This window comes from Triturus cristatus, chromosome 7 (assembly GCF_964204655.1).
Source record: "Triturus cristatus chromosome 7, aTriCri1.1, whole genome shotgun sequence".
Lineage (NCBI taxonomy): Eukaryota > Metazoa > Chordata > Amphibia > Caudata > Salamandridae > Triturus > Triturus cristatus.
This window is the reverse complement of record NC_140590.1, coordinates 1,831,947,947-1,831,969,765: the sequence shown is the minus strand read 5'-3', so window position 1 is coordinate 1,831,969,765 and position 21,819 is coordinate 1,831,947,947. Positions and strand designations below refer to the sequence as shown.

At 48.7% G+C, this 21,819-nt stretch overlaps 1 protein-coding gene across 1 annotated transcript in view; it reads right to left on the bottom strand.

Annotated features, from left to right (window-relative positions):
• LOC146813328 (C-type lectin domain family 2 member L-like) overlaps nucleotides 1-21,819 on the bottom strand; it is a 111,468-nt gene that overhangs the window by 27,845 nt on the left and 61,804 nt on the right. The window contains exon 3 of the mRNA XM_085620142.1: nucleotides 12,249-12,442. Coding sequence (XP_085476268.1) covers nucleotides 12,249-12,442 — 194 coding nt within the window. The remainder of the gene's footprint in view (nucleotides 1-12,248; nucleotides 12,443-21,819) is intronic.

Sequence of the window (21,819 nt, the reverse complement as noted above, 5' to 3'; positions counted from 1 at the left end):
ACTAGTGTAGGTAGGTGCACACACAACACCCTCACTAGATCATGTCTCTGGGAGGAGATCAAGGAGATTCTCTCTCAGGAGGGGCAGGTCTGAGAAAGATCCCCTCTAGATATGATACCCTAACTTTTCAGGAGATGAGACAATTGTGTACCTCCAGAAAGTTAAAACAGGGTGCAAACCCTACCCTCCTTCAGCTAGTACAGATCCTAGAGGAATATGATGCTCTTAGGGCCTCACAGGCTGGTACCCTAGGTACAGGGGAGGGTCTACCCACTACAGATGAGTCAGATGGGACTTCAGATGAGGAGGTAGACAGCCAGGGCCAAGTAGGAAGACTTAGCCAGGCTAACCTAAGCTTACATGGGAGTTTGCATGGGGTCCCCCCATACAGACCCCCAAGTGGGCTTAACCAGAGAAGCAGGTGAGACAGATCCCCTTCAAGGGAATCCATCCACTCCCATGTCTCTAGCATCTCTAATGCCTCTTCTCACAGGGGAATGACTTCCCCCCAGAGAAAAGAGCATGAAGCCAGAATGAGGGAAGCTAATCTAAGGATTGAGAGGGAAGAACTTGCCCTTGCCAAGGAGAAGCTTGCTCTGGCTAGAGAGCAAAAGTTAAGTGGGTTAGAACCCACTGGTGGCAGCAATATCCCTAAGGATAGAGACAGGAACTATGATAATAGAAACCTGAGCAAGATTGTCCCTCCCTACAAGTGTGGGGATGACATCCACAAATGGATAACTGCTTTGGAGAGGGCTTGCAAAGTACAGCAGGTACCCCAAAGTCAGTGGGCAGCTATCTTGTGGCTCTCCTTCTCTGAGAAAGGTAGAGACAAGCTCCTCACAGTTAGTGATGAGGATGCAGACAATTACACTGTCCTGAAGAGTGCTCTAATTGATGGGTTTGGCCTAACCACTGAACAATACAGGTTGTTGTGCAGAGATACCCAGAAGACACAGACTCAGGACTGGACTGACATTGTAGATTGTGCCACTAAGGCTCTGGAAGGCTGGCTAGTGGGAAGTAAGGTTAAGGACTATACAGGATTGTATAATTTGATCATGAGAGAACAAATCCTTAACAACTGTCAAAACCAGCTACTGCATCAACACCTGATTGATTCTGATCTGACTTCTCCCCAAGAATTGGGAAAGAAGGCAGATAGATGGGTCAGGACTAGAGTTAAGCAGAAAAACCAGAACCAGGGTGGTGATCAGAAAAAGGCAGACCAGAAGGGTAATGATCAGAAACAAAAAGACCAGAAGTCTTCACCAGGCCCCCAAAAGGCTCAGGGGGAGGGTGGTCCCAAAAAGGATAAAAAGAAAGATGGCCAAAAGAAACCATGGTGCAACTATTGTAAACCGGTCCTAGGATGCTTGATTCCGGTCCAGGGAAGACATGGCTTGGCAGTTCGGGCTGGACTGTTCCCATCAGGTACAGGGTCAAGACTGATTTGCATATGGCCATGTCTAAACTGGGGTGGTGAAGTGGGCAAAAGAACGATGGATTTAACCAGATCTCTTGACTGGGGGAGAATGTCTGCATTGTCAGCATTCCGTCCATCATTTGTTTGTTGCAACTATTGTAAGTCCAACTCACATTGGTTTAGTGAGTGCACCAAAAAGGATAAGCCCCCAGCCACCATTGCCCCTAAGGCAACTGTACCCCCTAGTTCAGCTGTAAGTGGTGGTTCCCAGCAAAAGGGTGTAGTAGGGTTAACCCTGGGAACTGAGGAGGATTCTGGCCTAGTCAGAATACCTACTCAGGCTGTTCTGATCTGTGATGGGGACCTAGCTTTGTCCTCTACTGTAGGCCCCAGTAACCTGGGCAAGTACAGACAGACTCCTTTTATCAACCAAAGAATGGCTCAGGCCTACAGGGACACTGGGGCTAGTGTCACAATGGTGACACCTGCCTTTGTGGACCCTGGACAGATCATACTAGGTGAGAATTACCTAGTGACCAACGCTAGCAATGCCACTACTTCCCATAGTGTGGCAATTGTTAACTTCTCCTGGGGAGGGGTAACTGGCCTCAAGAAAGTTGTTGTTAGTTCAGACCTTCCTGTAGAGTGTTTACTGGGCAACGATCTTGAAACTTCAGTTTGGTCTGAAGTGGAGTATAGGACCCATGCAGAAATGCTGGGGATAGATGCACATGTCCTTGCTGTGACCAGGTCACAGGCCAAAAAGTGCACCACTGAACAAGTGCTGGATCCTGGAACTATGGACCAGTCACAACCCAAGAGAAAGAGCAGTAGGGTAAAGGCTGTGCCTTCCCCCCTGCCTCAGGTAGTGGATCAGCCCTCACAGGAGGATGATTCTGAGAGCCCTGAAGGAACTGTCCTAGAAGAACTTGAACCTGATCAGGTTGAGTTTCTTGGGACAGGGGGACCTTCAAGGGCAGATCTGAGGCAGGCACAATTAGACTGCCCCTCTCTTGAACCCCTCAGACAGCAGGCTGCTGCTGAGGCTGCAGGGAATGCTCAAGGTACCCATAGAGTGTATTGGGTACCTTGCTACGGAAGATCTTCCGGTGGATCCCCACCGAGACCAGGAAGAATGTCACCCAGGCACTCGTCACCAGCCGACTGGACTACGGCAACGCCCTCTACGCCGGAACCACCGCCAAGCTCCAGAAGAGACTCCAACGGATCCAGAACGCCTCAGCCAGACTCATCCTCGACATCCCACGACACAGCCACATCTCCGGACACCTAAGAGACCTGCACTGGCTCCCGGTCAACAAGAGAATCACCTTCCGTCTCCTCACCCATGCACACAAAGCTCTTCACGACCAAGGCCCGAGCTACCTCAACAACCGCATCAACTTCTACGCTCCCAAACGACACCTCCGATCAGCCAGTCACGGCCTCGCCGCCGTCCCCCGCATCCAAAGAACGACAACAGGAGGAAGGTCCTTCTCCTACCAGGCCGCCAAGACCTGGAACTCCCTCCCGACCGACCTGCGCCTGACCCAAGACCACCTCGCCTTCAGGAAGAAGCTCAAGACCTGGCTGTTCGGGTAGTAGCAGCACCCCCCCCCCCCCCCCCCAGCGCCTTGAGACCCTCCGGGTAAGTAGAGCGCTCTATAAATGCCTATGATTGATTGATTGATTGATTGGGATGAAGGGCTGCTGTGTTCAGAGGCTAGAGACCCCAAGCCTGGTGCATCCAGGAGGCTGATCATACCACTGAAGTTCAGAGGCTTCCTTCTTACCTTGGCCCATGATATTCCCCTTGCAGGACACTTAGGCCAGAACAAGACTTGGGACAGGCTTGTCCCTCACTTTCACTGGCCTCATATGTCAGAAGATACCAAGGAGTTTTGTTGCTCCTGTGTCACCTGCCAAGCCAGTGGCAAATCAGGTGGCACTACAAAGGCCCCCCTCATACCACTACCTGTGGTGGGGGTTCCCTTTGAAAGAGTGGGCATAGATATTGTAGGACCAATGGACCCACAAACAGCATCTGGGCACAGATTCATACTGGTGATAGTGGACCATGCCACCAGCTATCCAGAAGCTATTCCCCCGAGGACCACAACAGCTCCTGTTGTGGCAAGGGCCCTACTTGGAGTATTCTCCAGAGTGGGCTTTCCAAAGGAGGTCATTTCTGACAGAGGTGCCAACTTCATGTCAGGATATTTGACTGCAATGTGGAAGGAGTGTGGTGTGAACTACAAGTTCACCACACCCTATCACCCACAGTGCAATGGGCTTGTTGAGAGATTCAACAAGACCCTAAAGGGAATGATAAAAGGGTTACCAGACAAGCTTAGGCGAAGATGGGACATCCTTTTACCCTGCCTTCTGTTTGCTTACAGAGAGGTCCAACAAAAGGGGGTTGGCTACAGCCCTTTTGAGCTTTTGTTTGGGCATCCTGTAAGAGGACCCCTATGTTTAGTAAGGGAAGGATGGGAGAGACCTCTCAGACAACCCAAACTTGATATAGTGGATTATGTACTTGGTCTCCGCTCCAGGATGGCAGAGTATATGAAGAAGGCTTCTAAAAACCTTGAGGCAAGCCAAGAACTCCAAAAAGCTTGGCATGACCAAAAGGCTGTGCTGACTGTTTACCAGCCAGGGCAGAAAGTGTGGGTGTTGGAGCCAGTGGCCCCAGCAGCACTCCAAGACAAATGGTCTGGACCCCACACTATTGTTGAGAAAAAGGGAGAAGTCACCTACTTGGTGGACCTTGGGACTCCCAGAAGGCCCCACAGGGTGCTTCATGTCAACAGATTGAAGGCATATGTTGACAGGGCAGACATGGGCTTACTCATGGCTACAGATGAGGGGCAGGAGGAAGAGAGTGACCCTCTCCCAGACCTGTTGACTCAGAACCCTGATGATGGCTCAGTTGATGGTGTGGTCTTTTCTGACAGCCTCACTGTCCATCAGCAACAGGACTGCAGGCAAGTTCTGCAATCCTACAGACATATGTTCTCTCTGACCCCAAGTCAGACAAACTGGTGCACCCATGAGGTGGACACTGGTGACAGTCTGCCTGTGAAGAGTAAACTCTACCGGCAACCTGGAAATGTCAGGGACTGCATAAAAGTTGAGGTACAAAAGATGTTGGAGCTGGGAGTCATTGAACCTTCAGAGAGCCCTTGGGCTAGTCCTGTAGTTCTTGTGCCAAAACCTCACACCCAAGATGGTAAGAGAGAGATGAGGTTTTGCGTGGATTACAGAGGTCTCAATGCTGTCACTAGGACAGATGCCCACCCAATACCTAGGGCAGATGAGCTCATTGACAGACTGGCAGCTGCTAAGTTTTTGAGCACATTTGACCTGACAGCAGGCTACTGGCAAATCAGACTAGCTGAGGATGCAAAGGCCAAAACTGCTTTCTCAACCCCAGGAGGACAATATCAATTTGTGGTAATGCCCTTTGGTTTGAAGAATGCACCTGCCACTTTCCAAAGGTTGGTGAATCAAGTCCTTACTAGGTTGGATGATTACTGTGCAGCTTATCTTGATGATATTGCTGTCTTTAGCTCCACCTGGGAGGATCACCTGGTCCACCTGAGGAATGTTTTAGAGGCCCTGCAAAAGGCAGGCCTCACTATCAAGGCCACTAAGTGCCAGATAGGGCAGAGCAAGGTTGTATACCTGGGCCACCTAGTTGGTGGGGGTCAGGTTCAACCACTGGAGAGCAAGATCCAGACCATAAAGGACTGGACTCCTCCAACTACCCAGACTCAGGTCGGAGCTTTCTTGGGCCTGACTGGGTACTACAGAAAGTTTGTTAAGAACTATGGGTCCATTGTGACACCACTTAATGACTTGACCTCCAAGAAAATGCCAAAGAAAGTTCAGTGGACAGTAAGCTGTCAAAAAGCATTTGATGACCTGAAGCAGGCCATGTGCAGTGCACCTATTCTGAAAAGTCCAGACTACTCCAAAGAGTTTATGGTCCAGACAGATGCTTCTGAGTTGGGTGTGGGAGCTGTTCTTTCACAACTTAATATAGATGGTCAAGACCAGCCCATTGCTTTTATAAGTAGAAGGCTGACCCCTAGAGAGAAACGTTGGTCAGCTATTGAGAGGGAGGACTTTGCTGTGGTTTGGCCCCTGAAGAAGCTGAGGCCATACTTGTTTGGCACTCACTTCAAGATTCAGACAGACCATAAGCCCCTCTTGTGGCTAAATCAGATGAAGGGTGAAAATCCCCAACTTCTTAGGTGGTCCATTTCCCTACAGGGGATGGACTTCACAGTGGAACATAGACCTGGGACTGACCATGCCAATGCAGATGGACTCTCCAGATATTTCCTCTTAGAACATGAAGACTCAACTGGTCAGGGTTAGTTTAATGTCCCTAAGTTTGGGGGGGGGGGGTTGTGTAGGAGAGTAGGGTCTGCTTTCTATGTTCACCCCCACTTTTGCTTTTGCTTTACTGGTTTTCGACTTAGATGTGGCTGTGGACCTGCTAATCAGACCCACAGCCCTGCTGTTCTCTCTCTAAATTAATACTATGTACTTTAGCTGCATAACCCATTTGGATAGGATCACCTTATTGGCCCCTGTACAGTGTACATTAGGGTGTACCCTAGGCCTACCAGGGGCTGCAGCATGTATTATGCCACCCCTGGCCTGGCCTTCTATTATGACACAACTGGCTGATCACTCAGCTGGGGCAAGGTCGTGTAATCACCCCTTGCTTAGGTGTAGTATTCCTATACCTATCTATATATATAGACACATGTGTACGTATCAGCCACTCCTATGGCATGCCTTAACAATCCTGGAGGCAGAGTGCTTGGTAACATGTGAGATGGTGCTCTAGCATGAGCTGAGCCTGTCTGCAGCTTTTGGAACCATGTCCTTATAGCTGTTCTATGATATAGCCTACCATATACTCTTAAAGTGCCTCATAATCTTAAATGGTTATGGTAACTATGGTTTGGCTTTATCAAAACATGTCGTGTAAGGTGTCTAACACTTTGGAATAATACCCCCATCCCATTTCTGGGGATGAGGATATTATCCCTCCCTTCTAGAGGGAGAAGACATGTTGAAACCTACTTACCCGGTTAAAGTTAACCAGAGCCCCAGCATCACAAAATGGATGCTGCTGCCACGACACAAGTCTGACCTACTGCTGCTGGGAGTGATCCCGGCACGGGAGGCTTGGACAATAGGTTTCCTGCCTTGGGAGGTGCGAGCACCACCCCAGACAGGCCTTAGTGTATTGGGGCAGGGAGGGATGAAAGAAACGAGACACTGCCTGGGGCACACAAGGTGTCCCATGCATAGTCCAGTTCAAATCGGTGCTGGGGCACTCCAGCCCCAGTCCTGGCGTGAAACTGGACAAAGGGAAGGGGGTGTAACCACCCCCCTCCCAGGTCCCACCCATAAGGCGTGACCTAGCAGGTAACCCAGCCCCCCAGATTAGTATAAGTGTGGTAGCTGGGCCCCAGGAGATTAGATTATCCTGAACCTGCAACTTGAACAGAAACTCTGGACCTTCGACATTCGACGAAAGAAGAAGACTGAAGAATCTCCCTTGTGGCCAAGGAGTGGCTACCCTGTGCAAACAGGCACCATCAAGAGACTTACCCTTTGCTTTGCTGAAGTTCTACCAGGGACCGACTGCAGAGCCCGACCAGAGCCTTGACTTCTAGACTTCTCCGACCCTGATCCACATCCACAGCCGAGCTGAGATCCGTGGAGGCGACGAGAGACGTGGGACGGGCTACCTGGGAAAAGTGGCGAGTATCTTCCAGCGCAGCTTCTGAGGCACCCTCGAAGTTGTGCACCGGGGATTGAGATGCCCCAACCCCAAGCACCATCTGCACCGAAGATCAGCCCCCCACACTCCACGAGTCCTGCGTGGGGCCCTTCTGCATTTTCCTGCTTGCCGCGTCTGTCCGGTTGCTTGCCCGTTGGCTAGCGGCCTTTGCGACGACACACCTTTGAAACTTCACTGCTGGTTTGGCTCCTCCAGACTGGCTCCTGCTCCTCTGCAAAAGAGAAGCACCCCAGACCTTCCTGGTCTGCACCAGAAGCAAGTCCTCCATTCTTCGTGGGTTCCGCTTGCCAAGGCTTGGTGAGTTCTAGTTCGACTTCGACGCCGCCGACAGCAAGAGCCTTTGTGGGACAGCTTGCCTCCTGGTCCTGGTCGTCCTCGACATCTCCTGGTACCCGTGGCTGCTGCGACAAGCTTCACCTCTTCACCTGCATCTTCGCGACATCGCCTGGTTCCTTCCTGGTTCCACGTGGTCACTGGCTAGTGACCCAGACTCTGTCCCTTCTGCTTGCAGGTATCCTTCCTTCTTGATCCCAGCCTTGGGATCCACCGGACACTCTTCACTGACTGCCTGTCAGCAACTTTCCTTCAGGCATCCATAGAAGTCCACGACGAAACCCGCCGCAAGTTCACACCTATGCACCCGCAGCCCGTGGGCTAGGTAACTTGGGTACTTCGGTGCTCACAAGGGTATTGACTATCCTAGGGTCTAGTTTCCGAGTCTCGACTTTCTAGCTATACCAGAAGTGTCCTAATACTGCTTATTTCTAACTGCTAGTGATTCTATCGACTTTTACGCATTACGCGTGAGTGTTTCCACTCTGCACCTGAATCCCGTGGGCCTCCCACTTCCTAACTGTTGGTAGTGTAGTGTAGCCCCAGTGATTCCCTAGGCCTAGGCCTATTCTATTTCCGTGCCAGTGGTCCTTATACCACTTCTTTAGTATATGGTTTGCGTGGCCCCTAGGGCCTAACTGTATTACTTACCTGTGTGACTTAATGTATGCTTGAATAAGACTGTGTTGTACTTACCTCGAATCTCATAAAGAGTGCTGAGGGTTTGACTAGAATAAATACACTTTATTTTATATATATACCTGTTGTGGTGTCCTTTCATTTGGTATTCAAGGGATTATATATGGTATCACAGCTGGCTTCACATGCCATTCAGAGTTTAGCCTAAGACTGCTCTTGTCCATGCTACCACTAGGATAGCTGGTCTATAAGGTTGACTTTGCAACCAATCACCATAAGGGTTGTTTGGACTGATATAAGGTGTACACTAGAACTAGTGACATTATACATCAGGCCAACTTCTCACATTTGGTTTCCCAAGAGCACAACTGTGCATATGCAAACCTTGTAAGGTTGGTGATGGTGCTGGTATCTATAGTGGCAGTAAGAAGTTGGGTTGCAGGTTTAGTAGGGTGTGAACCCTGGTCGTGCAGCAACCACAATCCTTGTCAGGGTGAGGCTAAAGCCAACCCTAAATTAACTTTGCTCAACCTTCTGGTAGCTTGGCACAGAGCAGTCAGGCTTAACTTAGAGGCAATGCATTAAGTATTTGTGCAATAATTCAAACAGCAAAAAACTGAGAACACCACTCAGAAAGGATATCACACCAAATAAGAAACAGAGTGATTTTTTTATAAATAAAACAAGACTAAAACAAACAAACATTAAAATCAGTAGAAATGGAGATATGCAAGTTTGAAGATTTCAGTGAAAATAGTGCCAAAAAGCACAAAGTGGCAACTGTAGATGTTTGGTCGCTCCGACCTGGGACAAAGTCAGAACTTCAGGCCGGCCACGATAGAGCATGGGCTGGCTAATGGGACCCAGTCAGGCCCGCTGATCAAAGTATATTACATACTGATATGCAGAGCGTTAAGAGGGTCCGAGTCGAAGATGTGTCATGCAGCCGAAGCGATGCGTCGGTTTCGAGATGCAACACGGCTGTGTGAACGAGGTAATGGATCGTTGTCAAGGATCCCATCAATGAGGGCTTGCGATGCGAAGTCTGGGGTTGAGGATGTGCGCGCAGTCTGGGCAATGCATCGGTACCAATAGGCTGCGATGCAGAGTCTAACGTCATCGTCAAGGCTTCCGTCAATGAGGGATGCAAGAACCTGCACGGAGGATGCGTTGCACAGTGGTGGTTCCAAAGAAGTGGTGGGCTGCGATGCAGGTCTTTCCAATGGCGGAGATCCATATTATAGTGGAAGTGTGCCAGCTCTGCTCGGGGTTTCACCATGCCGCAGAGGAGATGTGTCGGTTCTGCTGGATCCACAAAGGCTGCAGAACACCTTAGGGCCACTTCCAAGGGTCCAAACCTGGGGTGGCACCACTTGGTAGATTAGACTCACAGAGGGCAGAATCCGGGTGCCTTGGTTGAGGTTGTTAAGAGTCTTCTGTCCCTGAGGCTCAAGTCAGGAGGACAGTCAACTAGCACTCGGAGTCACTCTGGGGTCCTGGTTTTACACATGCAGCTCCAGCCCTTCTCACCCAAGCAAGAAGGCAGTAAAAAGCAGGTCAGCACAGCACTGAAGAAGTCATTCAGAGCAGCAGTCCAGCAGAGTTGCAGTCCATTCAGCAACAAAGCAGTCCATCTTTCTAGCAGACTGTCCACAGGTCCAGAAGTGTCCTGAAGAGCTGATGTCTAAGGTCCAATATTTATACCTAGGTCTGCCTGAGGGAGAAGCTTCTAGAGGCATGCCTTTGAAGTGCGCAGGTACCCTGCCTTTCCTGCACTGGCTCCAGACTAACTACAGGGGGTATACAGCTCTTTGTGTGGAAACAGGACACAGCTTATTCAAGCGTAAGTGGGGCTGTGCCCATCTCCTCCTTCCCATACTGCCAGTGATAGCCCATCCAGGAACACCCAAGCTCCATATTGTATGTGGCTGTGTAGGAGGAATATACAAAGCCCATCTTCATACTACACCGAGTCATGTGACCCACAGACAGGCTGCAGGCACCAAACGGCTAAGGCAGGAAAATATCAACTTTCTAAAAGGGGCATTTTCAAATTTGTAATATAAAATCCAACTTTACCATACATTAGGACTTTTCATCACAATTCCAAAGACACCACACATGAATGAGTTACCTCTTCACATTGGGAAGTTACAGCTTATTAAATGTTATAATGTAGCCCGAATATTATCCTATGGCAGAGGTAGACCCTGCAGTTGCAATGTTTTTCATTACCAGGACATGTAAAACTGAAAAATATATGTCCAACTTTTTAAATATACTACACCTTTGTGTCTGGGCTGTCTAGGTCTACCTGAGGTGTGAATAATTACATGTATTACAAGGAAGGTTTGCTCCTTGCAAAAGGTTTATTTTGCCAGGTTGATTTGGCAGTGTAAAATGCACACACAAGCTGCAATAGAAGGCCTGAAACATGTTTAAAGTGCTACTGACGAGGGTGGCACAATCAGTACTGCAGACCCACTAATAGTATTTACCTTACACGCCCTGGGCATAGGTAGTGCCACCTTACTAGGGACTTACAAGTAAAATGAATATGCCAATTGGGTATAACCCAATCTTACCATGTTTTAAGGAGGGAGCACAAGCATTTTAGCACTGGTTAGCAATGGTAAAGTGTGCAGAGTACTAAGGACATGCAAAACCAAAGTCAGCAAACCAGTAGGATCGAAGGCAAAAAGTTAAGGGGACAGTCATACCAAGGAAGCGAAGTCTAACAGTGGTTCTGCGATAGGAGAAGGCGATGGACACTACGACATAGATACAATCTTGTCTCAGATGTTTTACGCTTTAGTCCTACATCAGTCTGCGTATCACTCTACCACAGCACCACCACCTTTTCCTACTCATTACAGAGCGGAATGGGTTTTAGTGACTAGACCACACTGTGCTTTATTGGAGCTTGAGGTTGCAGGTGGAGGGCACCGGAACTCATTATTTTACAAATGTATCACTGCTGACTACAGTGTGCTAAGATGAGACCGAAATGAAGGGTCCTTTCCCTATTTAGTCCACTAAGGGACTATATTAAGGAGGGTGTCTGGGGGGACTAGATCAGTTACTGTGGTTCTGTGTGATTAGTTCTGACCATGGCAGGCTTCCCAGAATGGAGGTTTCCACTACTACGTGAGTGCATGTGATCCTTCACCCTACATCACAGAGCCACAGTCATTAACACAAGCATGCAAAACTCCTACAGCCCAGCACACAGGGACACACAATGCAACATATGCACTTAGACTGCATATGGAAGGGAATGGCGAGCGATTGTTTTTTGATCACTGGACAAGCTTTCTGCTGCACCAGGTGTGCACTTGTAATCAAGCATTCCTCACAATCATTGCACAAATAGCCCTCTTAAGTTGTAGCAGGTACTAATTTTGGTGAGTGCACATAGGGGACAATCAGAGGTGCTTCTGGTTTTTCCTTTTAAGGGGTTCAGTGTCTCATATGTAGCCTGCCATTGGCTTGTCCACTATTCTCCCTCTCTTTTACCTACCACTGTTCTAGGACCTTTAAACACTCTAAATGTGCAGCCTTATGTTAACAATACACTGGGAATCCATGTGCAGCTTGTCTCATGAAGATGCTTAATACATACAAAAATACGAATGCATCTTGGACTTGTCGACTGAGGTGCGCTGACAGAACACTGCAGATGTGATTCTCACATAGTTCCAGAAAGGTTTTGATAATTGAAACACTTAGAGGCCATGATGGCAGTATGAAGAACTATATAAATGATACAGTACCATACTGCAGTTAGGTCTGACGGACGTATATAGAATATATTACATGGGGGACATGTTGGCCAATATGGATTTTAAAATGGACAAAACCTCAAATGATGCTGAGAGATATAACTGACTATAGGACCAGAGAAGGTGACTTGAAATACCCTGAAATTGAGCAGTGATTCCTTGCTGATTAGAAAAGAACTGTGTTCTCTACTAAACCCTTCCATTTCCTAGTTTAGAAAAGAAAAAGATGAATTATTACCAAGTCCTTTGGTGTCTCGAACACAGCGAGAGAGCCGTTGTGGAGGGAGCAGGAGTGGTTACTGGTGTGCCAGTCCTCTCGTGTTTCATTTAGGTAGTAGCACCTCTCTTTGAAATGGACAGAGTAGTCGGGACAGCGAGGTCGGACAGGACAAGATATTTCCTGATGACTTTGGCGGACAAATGGGAACCACTCTGAAAAACACACAAAAAAAAATGTTCATCATTTTCACTGCACTTAATTGATTTTTATACTAATTCTTATGTATTAGCAACCACTCAAGATGTACTCCATTCAAGGTTGTTTTTGGTAGACCTGGAGGAAACTTTTATCATGCTGGGGAAATCAGAATAATTTCAGTAATTGCATATTACTCTTGTGATGTGAATTCAGTGAAATTACGCCACATAATTAAGAGTAATTTGGGGCAAAATCCTACCGCAGGAGCACAGGTGCAATAAACTAAAAGAGAGCGGGCTGCTGGCGTCTCCTTCTGTTCATGTCCTGTGGCATTTAATCTTAGTGGAAAATGCATCCTTAGGCACATTTTAGATACAAGGGTGCATATCGTACTAAGAAAATAGCACTAAATGCTGGATTATGCTGCTCACCCAATTACGTATAATTACGAGTAATTCTGTGGTACTTATGCTAGAGAGAATTACTCCAGTTTTGTCCACCCCTAAATTTAGCCCCTGAATAAACTTTATTCAACAACAAATATTTATTTAGGTGGCTTATTAATCATTGAGGAGGAAAACATATGCTACTTTAGCCCTCAGAATCACCTGTGTATTTTCAAAACAAACTATAAAATAGTAGGATTAAGTTTAACTGAAGGATACATTAACATTGAAATAAAGTTATATAATTTTTAGTTCAGGCCTAGAGTCAGCGTGGAAGCGCTGCTCTGGTGAAGATCTGCTGTAGTTCAGTACATGAGGGAATCCCCGCCCACTCTCCCTCCCATATTTTTCATTGGCTTGTATCTTTGTCCTTCGTAAATACTGCCTTCGGATTGGTTTATAGGCGTGTTTGTCCCTCCTATGACGGCCATGTCATCTTTTGTACTCTCCCATGGATACTGGACCCTTTACTTCGAGTGTTACATGGTACATGTTATTTAAACTGTGAGCACTATTTTCTTTAATGAGGTTCTCCTACTGCCTTCTCTACTCTCCCCTCCCTCCCATTGTCCATGCTTTCTCATTTTCCCACCCACACCCCGATGTCCTTGCCTTCTCGCCCCCTTCTCCCTCCTCCCCATCCTGCACTCCCTTTGTCTGTGCCTTATGCCCCCCTCCCCCCACCTGCACTCCCATTGTCCGTGCCTTCTCTCTCCTCCCCCGCCTGCATTCCCTTTGTCTGTGCCTTTGTCAACACCTGTAAGTGCGGCCCTGTAGCAATGCGCCGCTCCCGGGCAGCCCTGGCCGACAGGAGGGGTTGGGAGGGCACCGGAGGCCAGGCCAGTACATCTGAGCTAAACCATCAAAGGACTTTTTCTGCCCCGACCCCACCCACTCGTGCTGGGTGGGACTCTTCATGCTATAATGTTTATGTACCCCTGTGTACCCACAGCCCGGAGGCAAGATAAACAGCGTAAGGCTTGTCCTGCTGGTGTGTGAGCGGCATCTGCTGCCCTCTCTATTCTGAAATAATGCGGAGGGCCCACTGCCATTGGTAAATGTGATATTGGGGATCTGGCAGTTTACTCAGAGGTGTGGGGCTGTACAGCAGGTGCACAACCCACCGAGTCACACTACTGCAGGCGCACGTACCGCCGAGCTACACTACTTCAGGCGCACATCCCGCCGAGCCACACTACTGCAAGTAAACGTCCCGCCGAGCTACACTACTGCAGGCGCCCACCCCACCGAGCCACACTACTGCAGGTGCACATCCCACCGAGCTACAGTACTGCAGGCACAGGCACATGGCCCGTGGCCCACCAGGCTACACTACTGCAGGGGCACGCCCCACTGAGCCACACTACTGAAGGCGCACGTTCACAGAGCTACACTACTGCAGGCGCAGGGCCCACCAAGATACACAACTGCAGGCGCAGGCGCACAGCCCACCCAAGCTACACTACTGCAGGCACACATCCCACCGAGCCACACTGCCTCAGGTCAAGCCCTACGCCGTGGAACTCTGGAACCTCCTTGACACAGCATCTCCAGACGTCGCCTTCCTCACGGAAACCTGGATGAACGACTCTTCAGCCCCCGACATCGCCATAGCCATCCCGGACGGCTACAAGATCATCAGGAAGGATCGCGTCAACCAGACCGGAGGAGGCATCGCCATCGTACACAAGAGCACCATTCGCATCTCGACTGACTCCATCGACGCATTCAACGCCGCCGAATACCTGCACTTCCAGATCCACACCGACCCCAAGACTACCCTCAGAGGCACCCTCGTCTACAGACCCCCGGGACCACGCGCAGAATTCTGCGAGGACATCGCAGACTTCATCAGCCCTCACGCCCTCCCCTCCGCTGACTACATCCTCCTCGGGGACCTCAACTTCCACCTGGAGAACAACAATGACCGCAACACCACCGCCCTGCTGGATAACCTCGCCAACCTCGGACTTCAGCAACTGGTCAACACCCCCAACCACTACGCCGGCCACACGCTCGACCCACTCTTCTCGTCCAGCAAGCACGTCACCTTCAGCCACTCCACCGGACTTCACTGGACCGACCACAGCTGCGTCCACTTCAGCTTCAGAAAGAACACGGTCCACCATCACCCGAAGCAGGCTCCCCACAGAAACTGGAGCAAGATCACCGCCGACCAGCTCGCCACCTCCCTCAGCCAGAGCCCACCTGTCAGGACTACGGACCCTAACACAGCTGCCCTCGACCTCACGCGGTGGCTGACCTCCTGTGCCGACGACCTCGCCCCACTGAAGAACCCCCTCACCAGGCCCAGAAGCAAGAAGGCCCCCTGGTTCACCGACGAACTTAAGGACTCCAAGAAGGCCTGCCACACCCTCGAGAAGGCCTGGCTCCTCAACAAGACCGCCGACAACAGAACAGCACTCAAACTCGCCACTCGCAGACATCACCAGCTCATCCGCACCACCAAGAAGAAATCTCTGCGGGAACGACTGGACAAGAACGCCCATGACAGCAAGGAGCTCTTCAACATCGTCAAGGAGTTCTCCAACCCCAGCACCGGCAACAACGACATCACTCCCTCACAGGACCTCTGCGACTCCATCGCCTCGTACTTCCACCGCAAGATCGCCGACATCCACAACAGCTTCGACATTTCACCCCCGCACCCATCGGTCGAACCTTCGCACCTCGCCGCCACCCTCCAGACATGGACCGAGGTGACCCCCGAAGACACGTCACGCATGATGAACACCATCCACTCGGGATCTCCGACCGACCCGTGCCCCCATCATGTCTTCAACAAGGCAGCCTCTACCATCGCACCCCACCTCCGAGACATCATCAACACCTCCTTCAACACAGCAACCTTCCCGGAGAGCTGGAAGCACGCCGAACTCAGCGCTCTGCTGAAGAAACCAACAGTGGACCCGACCGACCTCAAGAACTTCCGCCCCATCTCGCTCCTTCCTTTCCCCGCCAAAGTCATCGAGAAGGTCGTCAACAAGCAACTGGCAGCCTTCCTTGAGGCGAACGGATCCCTCGACCCATCACAGTCCGGATTCAGAGCCAACCACAGCACCGAGACCGCCCTCATCGCAGCCACCGACGACATCCGAGCCCTGCTCGACAACGGCGAAACAGCGGCACTCATCCTCCTAGACCTCTCCGCAGCATTTGACACTGTCTGCCACCGCACACTAGTCCAACGCCTCAACGACACCGGCATCCAAGGGAAGGCTCTGGAATGGATCATCTCATACCTCTCCGGCAGAACACAGAGAGTACGCCTCCCTCCGTTCCGCTCCGAGGCCACCGAAGTCATCTGCGGCGTCCCGCAAGGATCGCCGCTGAGCCCCACTCTCTTCAACATCTACATGAAACCCCTCGCTGCCATCGCACGCCAACACAACCTCAACATCATCTCCTACGCCGATGACACCCAGCTGATTCTCTCCCTCTCCAGAGACCCCGACACCGCCAAAGCCAGCCTGCACGAAGGGATGACAGACGTCGCTGAATGGATGAACATCAGCCGCCTGAAACTGAACACGGACAAGACAGAAGTCCTCATCCTGGGACCATCACCCTCCGCATGGGACGACTCCTGGTGGCCCCCAACACTAGGCACCGCACCTGAACCGACGGACCACGCACGCAACTTGGGCGTCATACTGGACTCCTCCCTATCGATGACCAGACAAGTCAACGCCGTCTCCTCAGCTTGCTTCCACAAGCTCCGCATGCTCCGAAAGATCTTCCGATGGATCCCGACCGAGACCAGAAAGACGGTCACCCAGGCTCTCGTCACCAGCAGACTAGACTACGGAAACACCCTCTACGCCGGTACTACAGCCAAACTTCAGAAAAGACTTCAGCGTATTGTGGAAATGTGGATTTTCCTGGTCAGTTATGTCCCCTATCTTGGACCCCAACGGTTCTATGTGCATGTCACAAGTACATGTATGTTCCCTCCAGTTCCAGTTTCCAAAACGCAAACATATGTGCGTCCACCGTCAACATGTTCTCTGTCAGATCCGCCATCAATGGGCTGGATATTCGATTCCTAAGTATGAAAGGCCACCGACTTTATATGGCTAAGTTACTCCATTTTTACAGTTCAGGCAAGTAGGCCCGATCCTGTCCTTAAAGCCTTCCCTGCTCTCTGTCTCTGACAGCTTCAGCTTGAGCTCGCATCTGTATCCATGAACTTTGTCCTACTCCCTGTGCAGCTAACGGTGCCTGCCTCGGCCAGTTTTTGCCTGCCTGCCAAGAAGCTGTATTTCACCTTCGAATTATCTACTTTGCTCTTCAGCCGATGCATTCCTGTTCAGTGATTTAGGTAAACATTTCCTCTAAGCTCACAAGCAAAGGACTCGGCCTTTCCGTCCTCCTGCAAGTAATTCATAGCCCTGTTGCCATGGAAAGTTTTCTGCCCCTCGCATCTCATATAGACACTTAGACGCTTGTACACGCACACACAGTCAGTATAGAATAGATTCTGTCCGAGAGTCTTTTCTTGTGGATAACATAGTTCTCTAAACATAGGATGTTAGATATGATTTGGGATTAGGTTGACTTGACCCCCCAGACTTCTCGTCTCCACATGTAGAGCTAAATGTCAAGTCCCCTTCACCCCCTAGTTGCACGTCAATCACACGTCATGCTGTTGCGCGCGCATCTATGTTAAGTATTATCTTATAGATCCACCTATGCATGATAATCAGAGCCAATCATGTTTCTTTCTGCTCCTTATTACGCCTAGTTTCGATTACGCACCAATATGTCATTTCTCTTATCAATTGTTACGCCTTTTGCATTCATTTCATTGTAATGTATGAACTATAAAAGTTACTTCTTGTCAATAAAGTATTGTACTTCACTTCCTGAACCCTCGTGGTGACGGAACCTGAAGGCCGCCACTCGAGTCGGCCATTTTGGAATAAAGCCCATTCAGAAAATCTCTTATACCACGGATTCTGCCTCTTGTTATTCTGAGCTATTTTACTTTAATTTAGATTCTGTCTGAAATTCAGTCAAGGTAAAAAAAGAATATTTACCACATAATGGCGCCCGAACAGGGACACTTTCTCATCTCACGCGCCGGCGGTGCGTTGCAGGCCCGGTCTCCTGCCACAGCTGGACGGACCATAAACGCGTACCAGCAGGATTTCCTGTAAGCTCCCTCCGGTCAAGCGGGGGCGACTGAGGCTGCGATCAACCCAGACGAGGCGGTGAGAAGTGCGAAGTATCCCGACCAGAGCCTAGCTGAGAGAGCAAGATCCGAGGTATACAGAGGCCCACCAGGTTGTCGAAATCCCGATGTCCAGAGGGTCCGCTGTCCGCAGTCATCGAGTCCCGTTCATTCTCTGAGGCCTTCCGTTTCAAGGAGCTACTCGGTGAGTACCATCGCCGGGGAGGCGTGTTGACAGCACATAGGTTGTGCCGGTCAAGACGGATTTGGGTACACAAATCCGGTCTGCACTGTTTAGCAGTGTATATGTACTGTTTAGCAGTATATCAAGTATTCCGAAGTATCTAGTTATTGTCAAGAATTCTGCTTGGTGATTAGTTATGCAGACTGTCATCATTGTTGGTCATTTTTAAAGGTTAAAATGTTTAATGTTAAATGTTTAAAGTGTTCAAATGTCTTGCATATTGTGGTATGAATGATTGTTCATTGTTCACCGTTCATTATTGTGTTTTCCGTATTAAGTGAATTCAAGAGTAAGTATCAGATCAGTTGTCGAGATGCCGCTCTTCTCGAAGTTAAGACAGATTACTACTAGAAAAGGGGTGCTTGAAGAAGCAGTTCCTATTCCTCCTAGGGACACCCCAGGGCATTTTATGTATCATAAGCATGGCTTAGATGCCATATTGTTTCTTGATCTATGGGTAGATTATACCAAGGGATTGCCGGAAAGTCAAAGGTGGCCCGCAGCGGGAACCTGGGATGCAGAGTGCATCATGAAAGTGGAGGAAGAGTTATGGAAAAGAAAAGTCAGACAGTCACAGAAAGACGCTGTTGAGTTATGGCGTAAAGAATCTCATAGACGTACAGAAAAAGCACGTAGACAGGAAGAGAGGAGTAAAGAGAGTTCAAAGGAAGTTCAAGAAAATATATTAATTGAGGAAGGTATCCGAGTAAAATCAGAACAAGTAGATAGACAAAGAAACGCTCTTATGAGTGGTATGTATCCCCTCCTAGCCGAAGGACTACCTAAGGCTGTTCCAGAGATGCCAAAAGACTTGCCACCCCCATTATTTCCAATTAAGGTACATCCAAAAGGGCATCCCAGAACCGCAGAAGATGTTTTTCTTTCCTCATATCTAGATGACGCAGCTCCCGAGTATGCTAACCCCACACCACATAGACCGTCTGGCGGAGGGGTTCAACGTCAGGATCAGGTATCTGTCCCCGTGCAACAGCAAGTCCCGACGCGAGCTCCGGCAAGCACGTCTGTTTCCGCATCTGTTCCCGTAATCGATTCTACAGTGGTATCGACACCTATAGTTGCTGTGTCACGTTCGACGAATCCATTCACACCCGACGCCCCTGAAGGGGCCACGGGAGGTGCAAGCAATACTTTTACGCCACCTAGAATAAATAAACTTATTTTTCAAGAATCAGCGCATTCACGTACACCCAAATTCGTAAGTGAACGTACGCTTAAGGAACTCCTTATAGATTGTAGATATGACCCGGTGGTCGGTAAAGAGGACGAAATGGTCCTGGCATCATTACGTATCAGACGAGCCGCAGAGTATTTAGCGAGGTTACCAGGAATGACTACGCATCTAGATAATATATATCATTTTGTCCAAACAGGGCGAGACCCGGAATGTATTAACAGAGCTATGGAATTCCAGAAAGTAGAGATACAGGGGGAACTGTTACGTTTCCTCATAAACTGTGTGATCAGAAATCAAGACCGTCCGGGGGTAGACCCGAATACAATGCTTATTCTTACAAGATGGAGCCAGAATATATCAGAAGGGAGACACGATAAGAAAAACTGTATAATAGCCATGTGCCGAAAAATCCGTAGAGAAATAGAACGCATTCACGAAGAAAGATTGGAAATAGACGAGTTCGAGCAAGATGAAGTCTCCGAATCAGGGAATTCCGCAAGACAGTCAGAAACCATAGCATACGTAGGCAGAGGAAGATCCTGTGATAATACTAGATGTTTTTCTGATCCCATACACTCTGTATGTCCAAATAATAGCAGAACGTATCCGACGCCTGTAATAAATTTAAAGTCTCCTGAACATCTGTTCCAAGCCGCAGACAAACTACTACGAGAACGAAGGGGTTACCACCTCCTCGATTCCATGGATGAGCAAGAATTGGCCAGATCAGCCGTTCACTGGATTGACAGTCCTGAAAAATACGGTGATGAGACCGTAGCACACACGTTTTTTTAACCTTAGTGCAGATGAACAACGTTTAGCTGGAATCTATATGATTCAGCAACTCCTTATATTATATAAGAGCCAACATGCTGACCCTGGTCCTTTACCTGATATATTAACGGAACTACTCACGAACAGATGGAGAGGTTCTAGTAACAAGTTGATTAAAGAAATATTAGTATCACGTAAACAGTATGTCCTTTTTGTAAATCCGGATTCTTTCCCGCTGCCCCGCAGAGAAAGAACGCCGTATTATATGGATAGACAAAATCCCTTACGAGAAGTGCACCCAATAAAAGGCGAAGACAATGAGTTTCACCGTGTATTTGTATACACACCCATATCAAAAATTGAATTGTTAGAAATGAAGAAAGTAGTACCAAGTCATGACAAAGACCCAGCGGGTTTCCACCGAGAAATTAAGGACATGTTGCTGATGGGAGAGTATACCTATCCTGATATTATGACGATATTAAAGGTGCTCTTACCTGCTGGTATTTATGAAAAACTGAAAGAAAAAGAGTGGGAAGTGGGAGACCAAAAGATAGATTGGACAGCATTAGAAACGGAAGAAAAGGCCCGAGCTGCAGGTTCAGGGCTCGGGGATAAAGTCAAAGCATTACCAGGTTTACTAGTACAAGTACTGCCACGTTTGTTAACTACGAAAAAGGAAGATTGGGGTGCAATCACGGCCTGTAAACAAAAGCATGATGAAGACACAAGTGACTACTATGCCCGATTTGAAAAATGTTTTGGAATAAATAGTGGTATAAAAACAAGTAGTGAGTCGTATCCACATTTATTTGTGACAAAATTAGTAGAAAATGCATTACCTCCAGTAAAGAATAGAATATTGAAATTCGAGAGTACCTGGCAAAGTAACACTCCGTCACAAATGCTACAAATGTTACAGTATCATCACAATAGAATTAGAGATGAACAAGAACACGAACAAAGACGTATGAAAGATACAAAAATGAAAATGCTAGTGTCTCAGACAGTACCGGCTGAAGGACATAAAAAGGGTATGACACAGTCCGATTCAGCAGGACCGGTAAAAGGGACATGCAATTATTGCAAAAAGCCAGGTCATTACGTACACGATTGTCCAGTTTTAAAACACAATATCGCCATAGGTAAAACACAAGAAAGATCACGGCCACTCAGACAAGATCAGAATGAACAAGGAGCTATGCCACATTCCCAGGCCATGCCAGCCGCACAACAGCCAATACAGTTTGTGCCAGCTGCACCACCGTTGCCTGTTACTGCCACACAAACCACCACACGACAAATGTATCAGACTGCACAGTATGAATATCCTGAGTATCAGCGTTACGCATGAACCAGCCTAGAGAGGGAAGTTGACTTACCGCTTATCGAGATTCCTGTAGATCAAGAAGGACCTTATGTACATAGTGAATTATTAGGTCAAGATAGAAAATTCTTACTCGATACAGGGGCAAGTCGTACAACTATAAAACGTAGTGAAGTTCCAGGGGCACCCCTCTCAGGCTCTCAAAATGTTT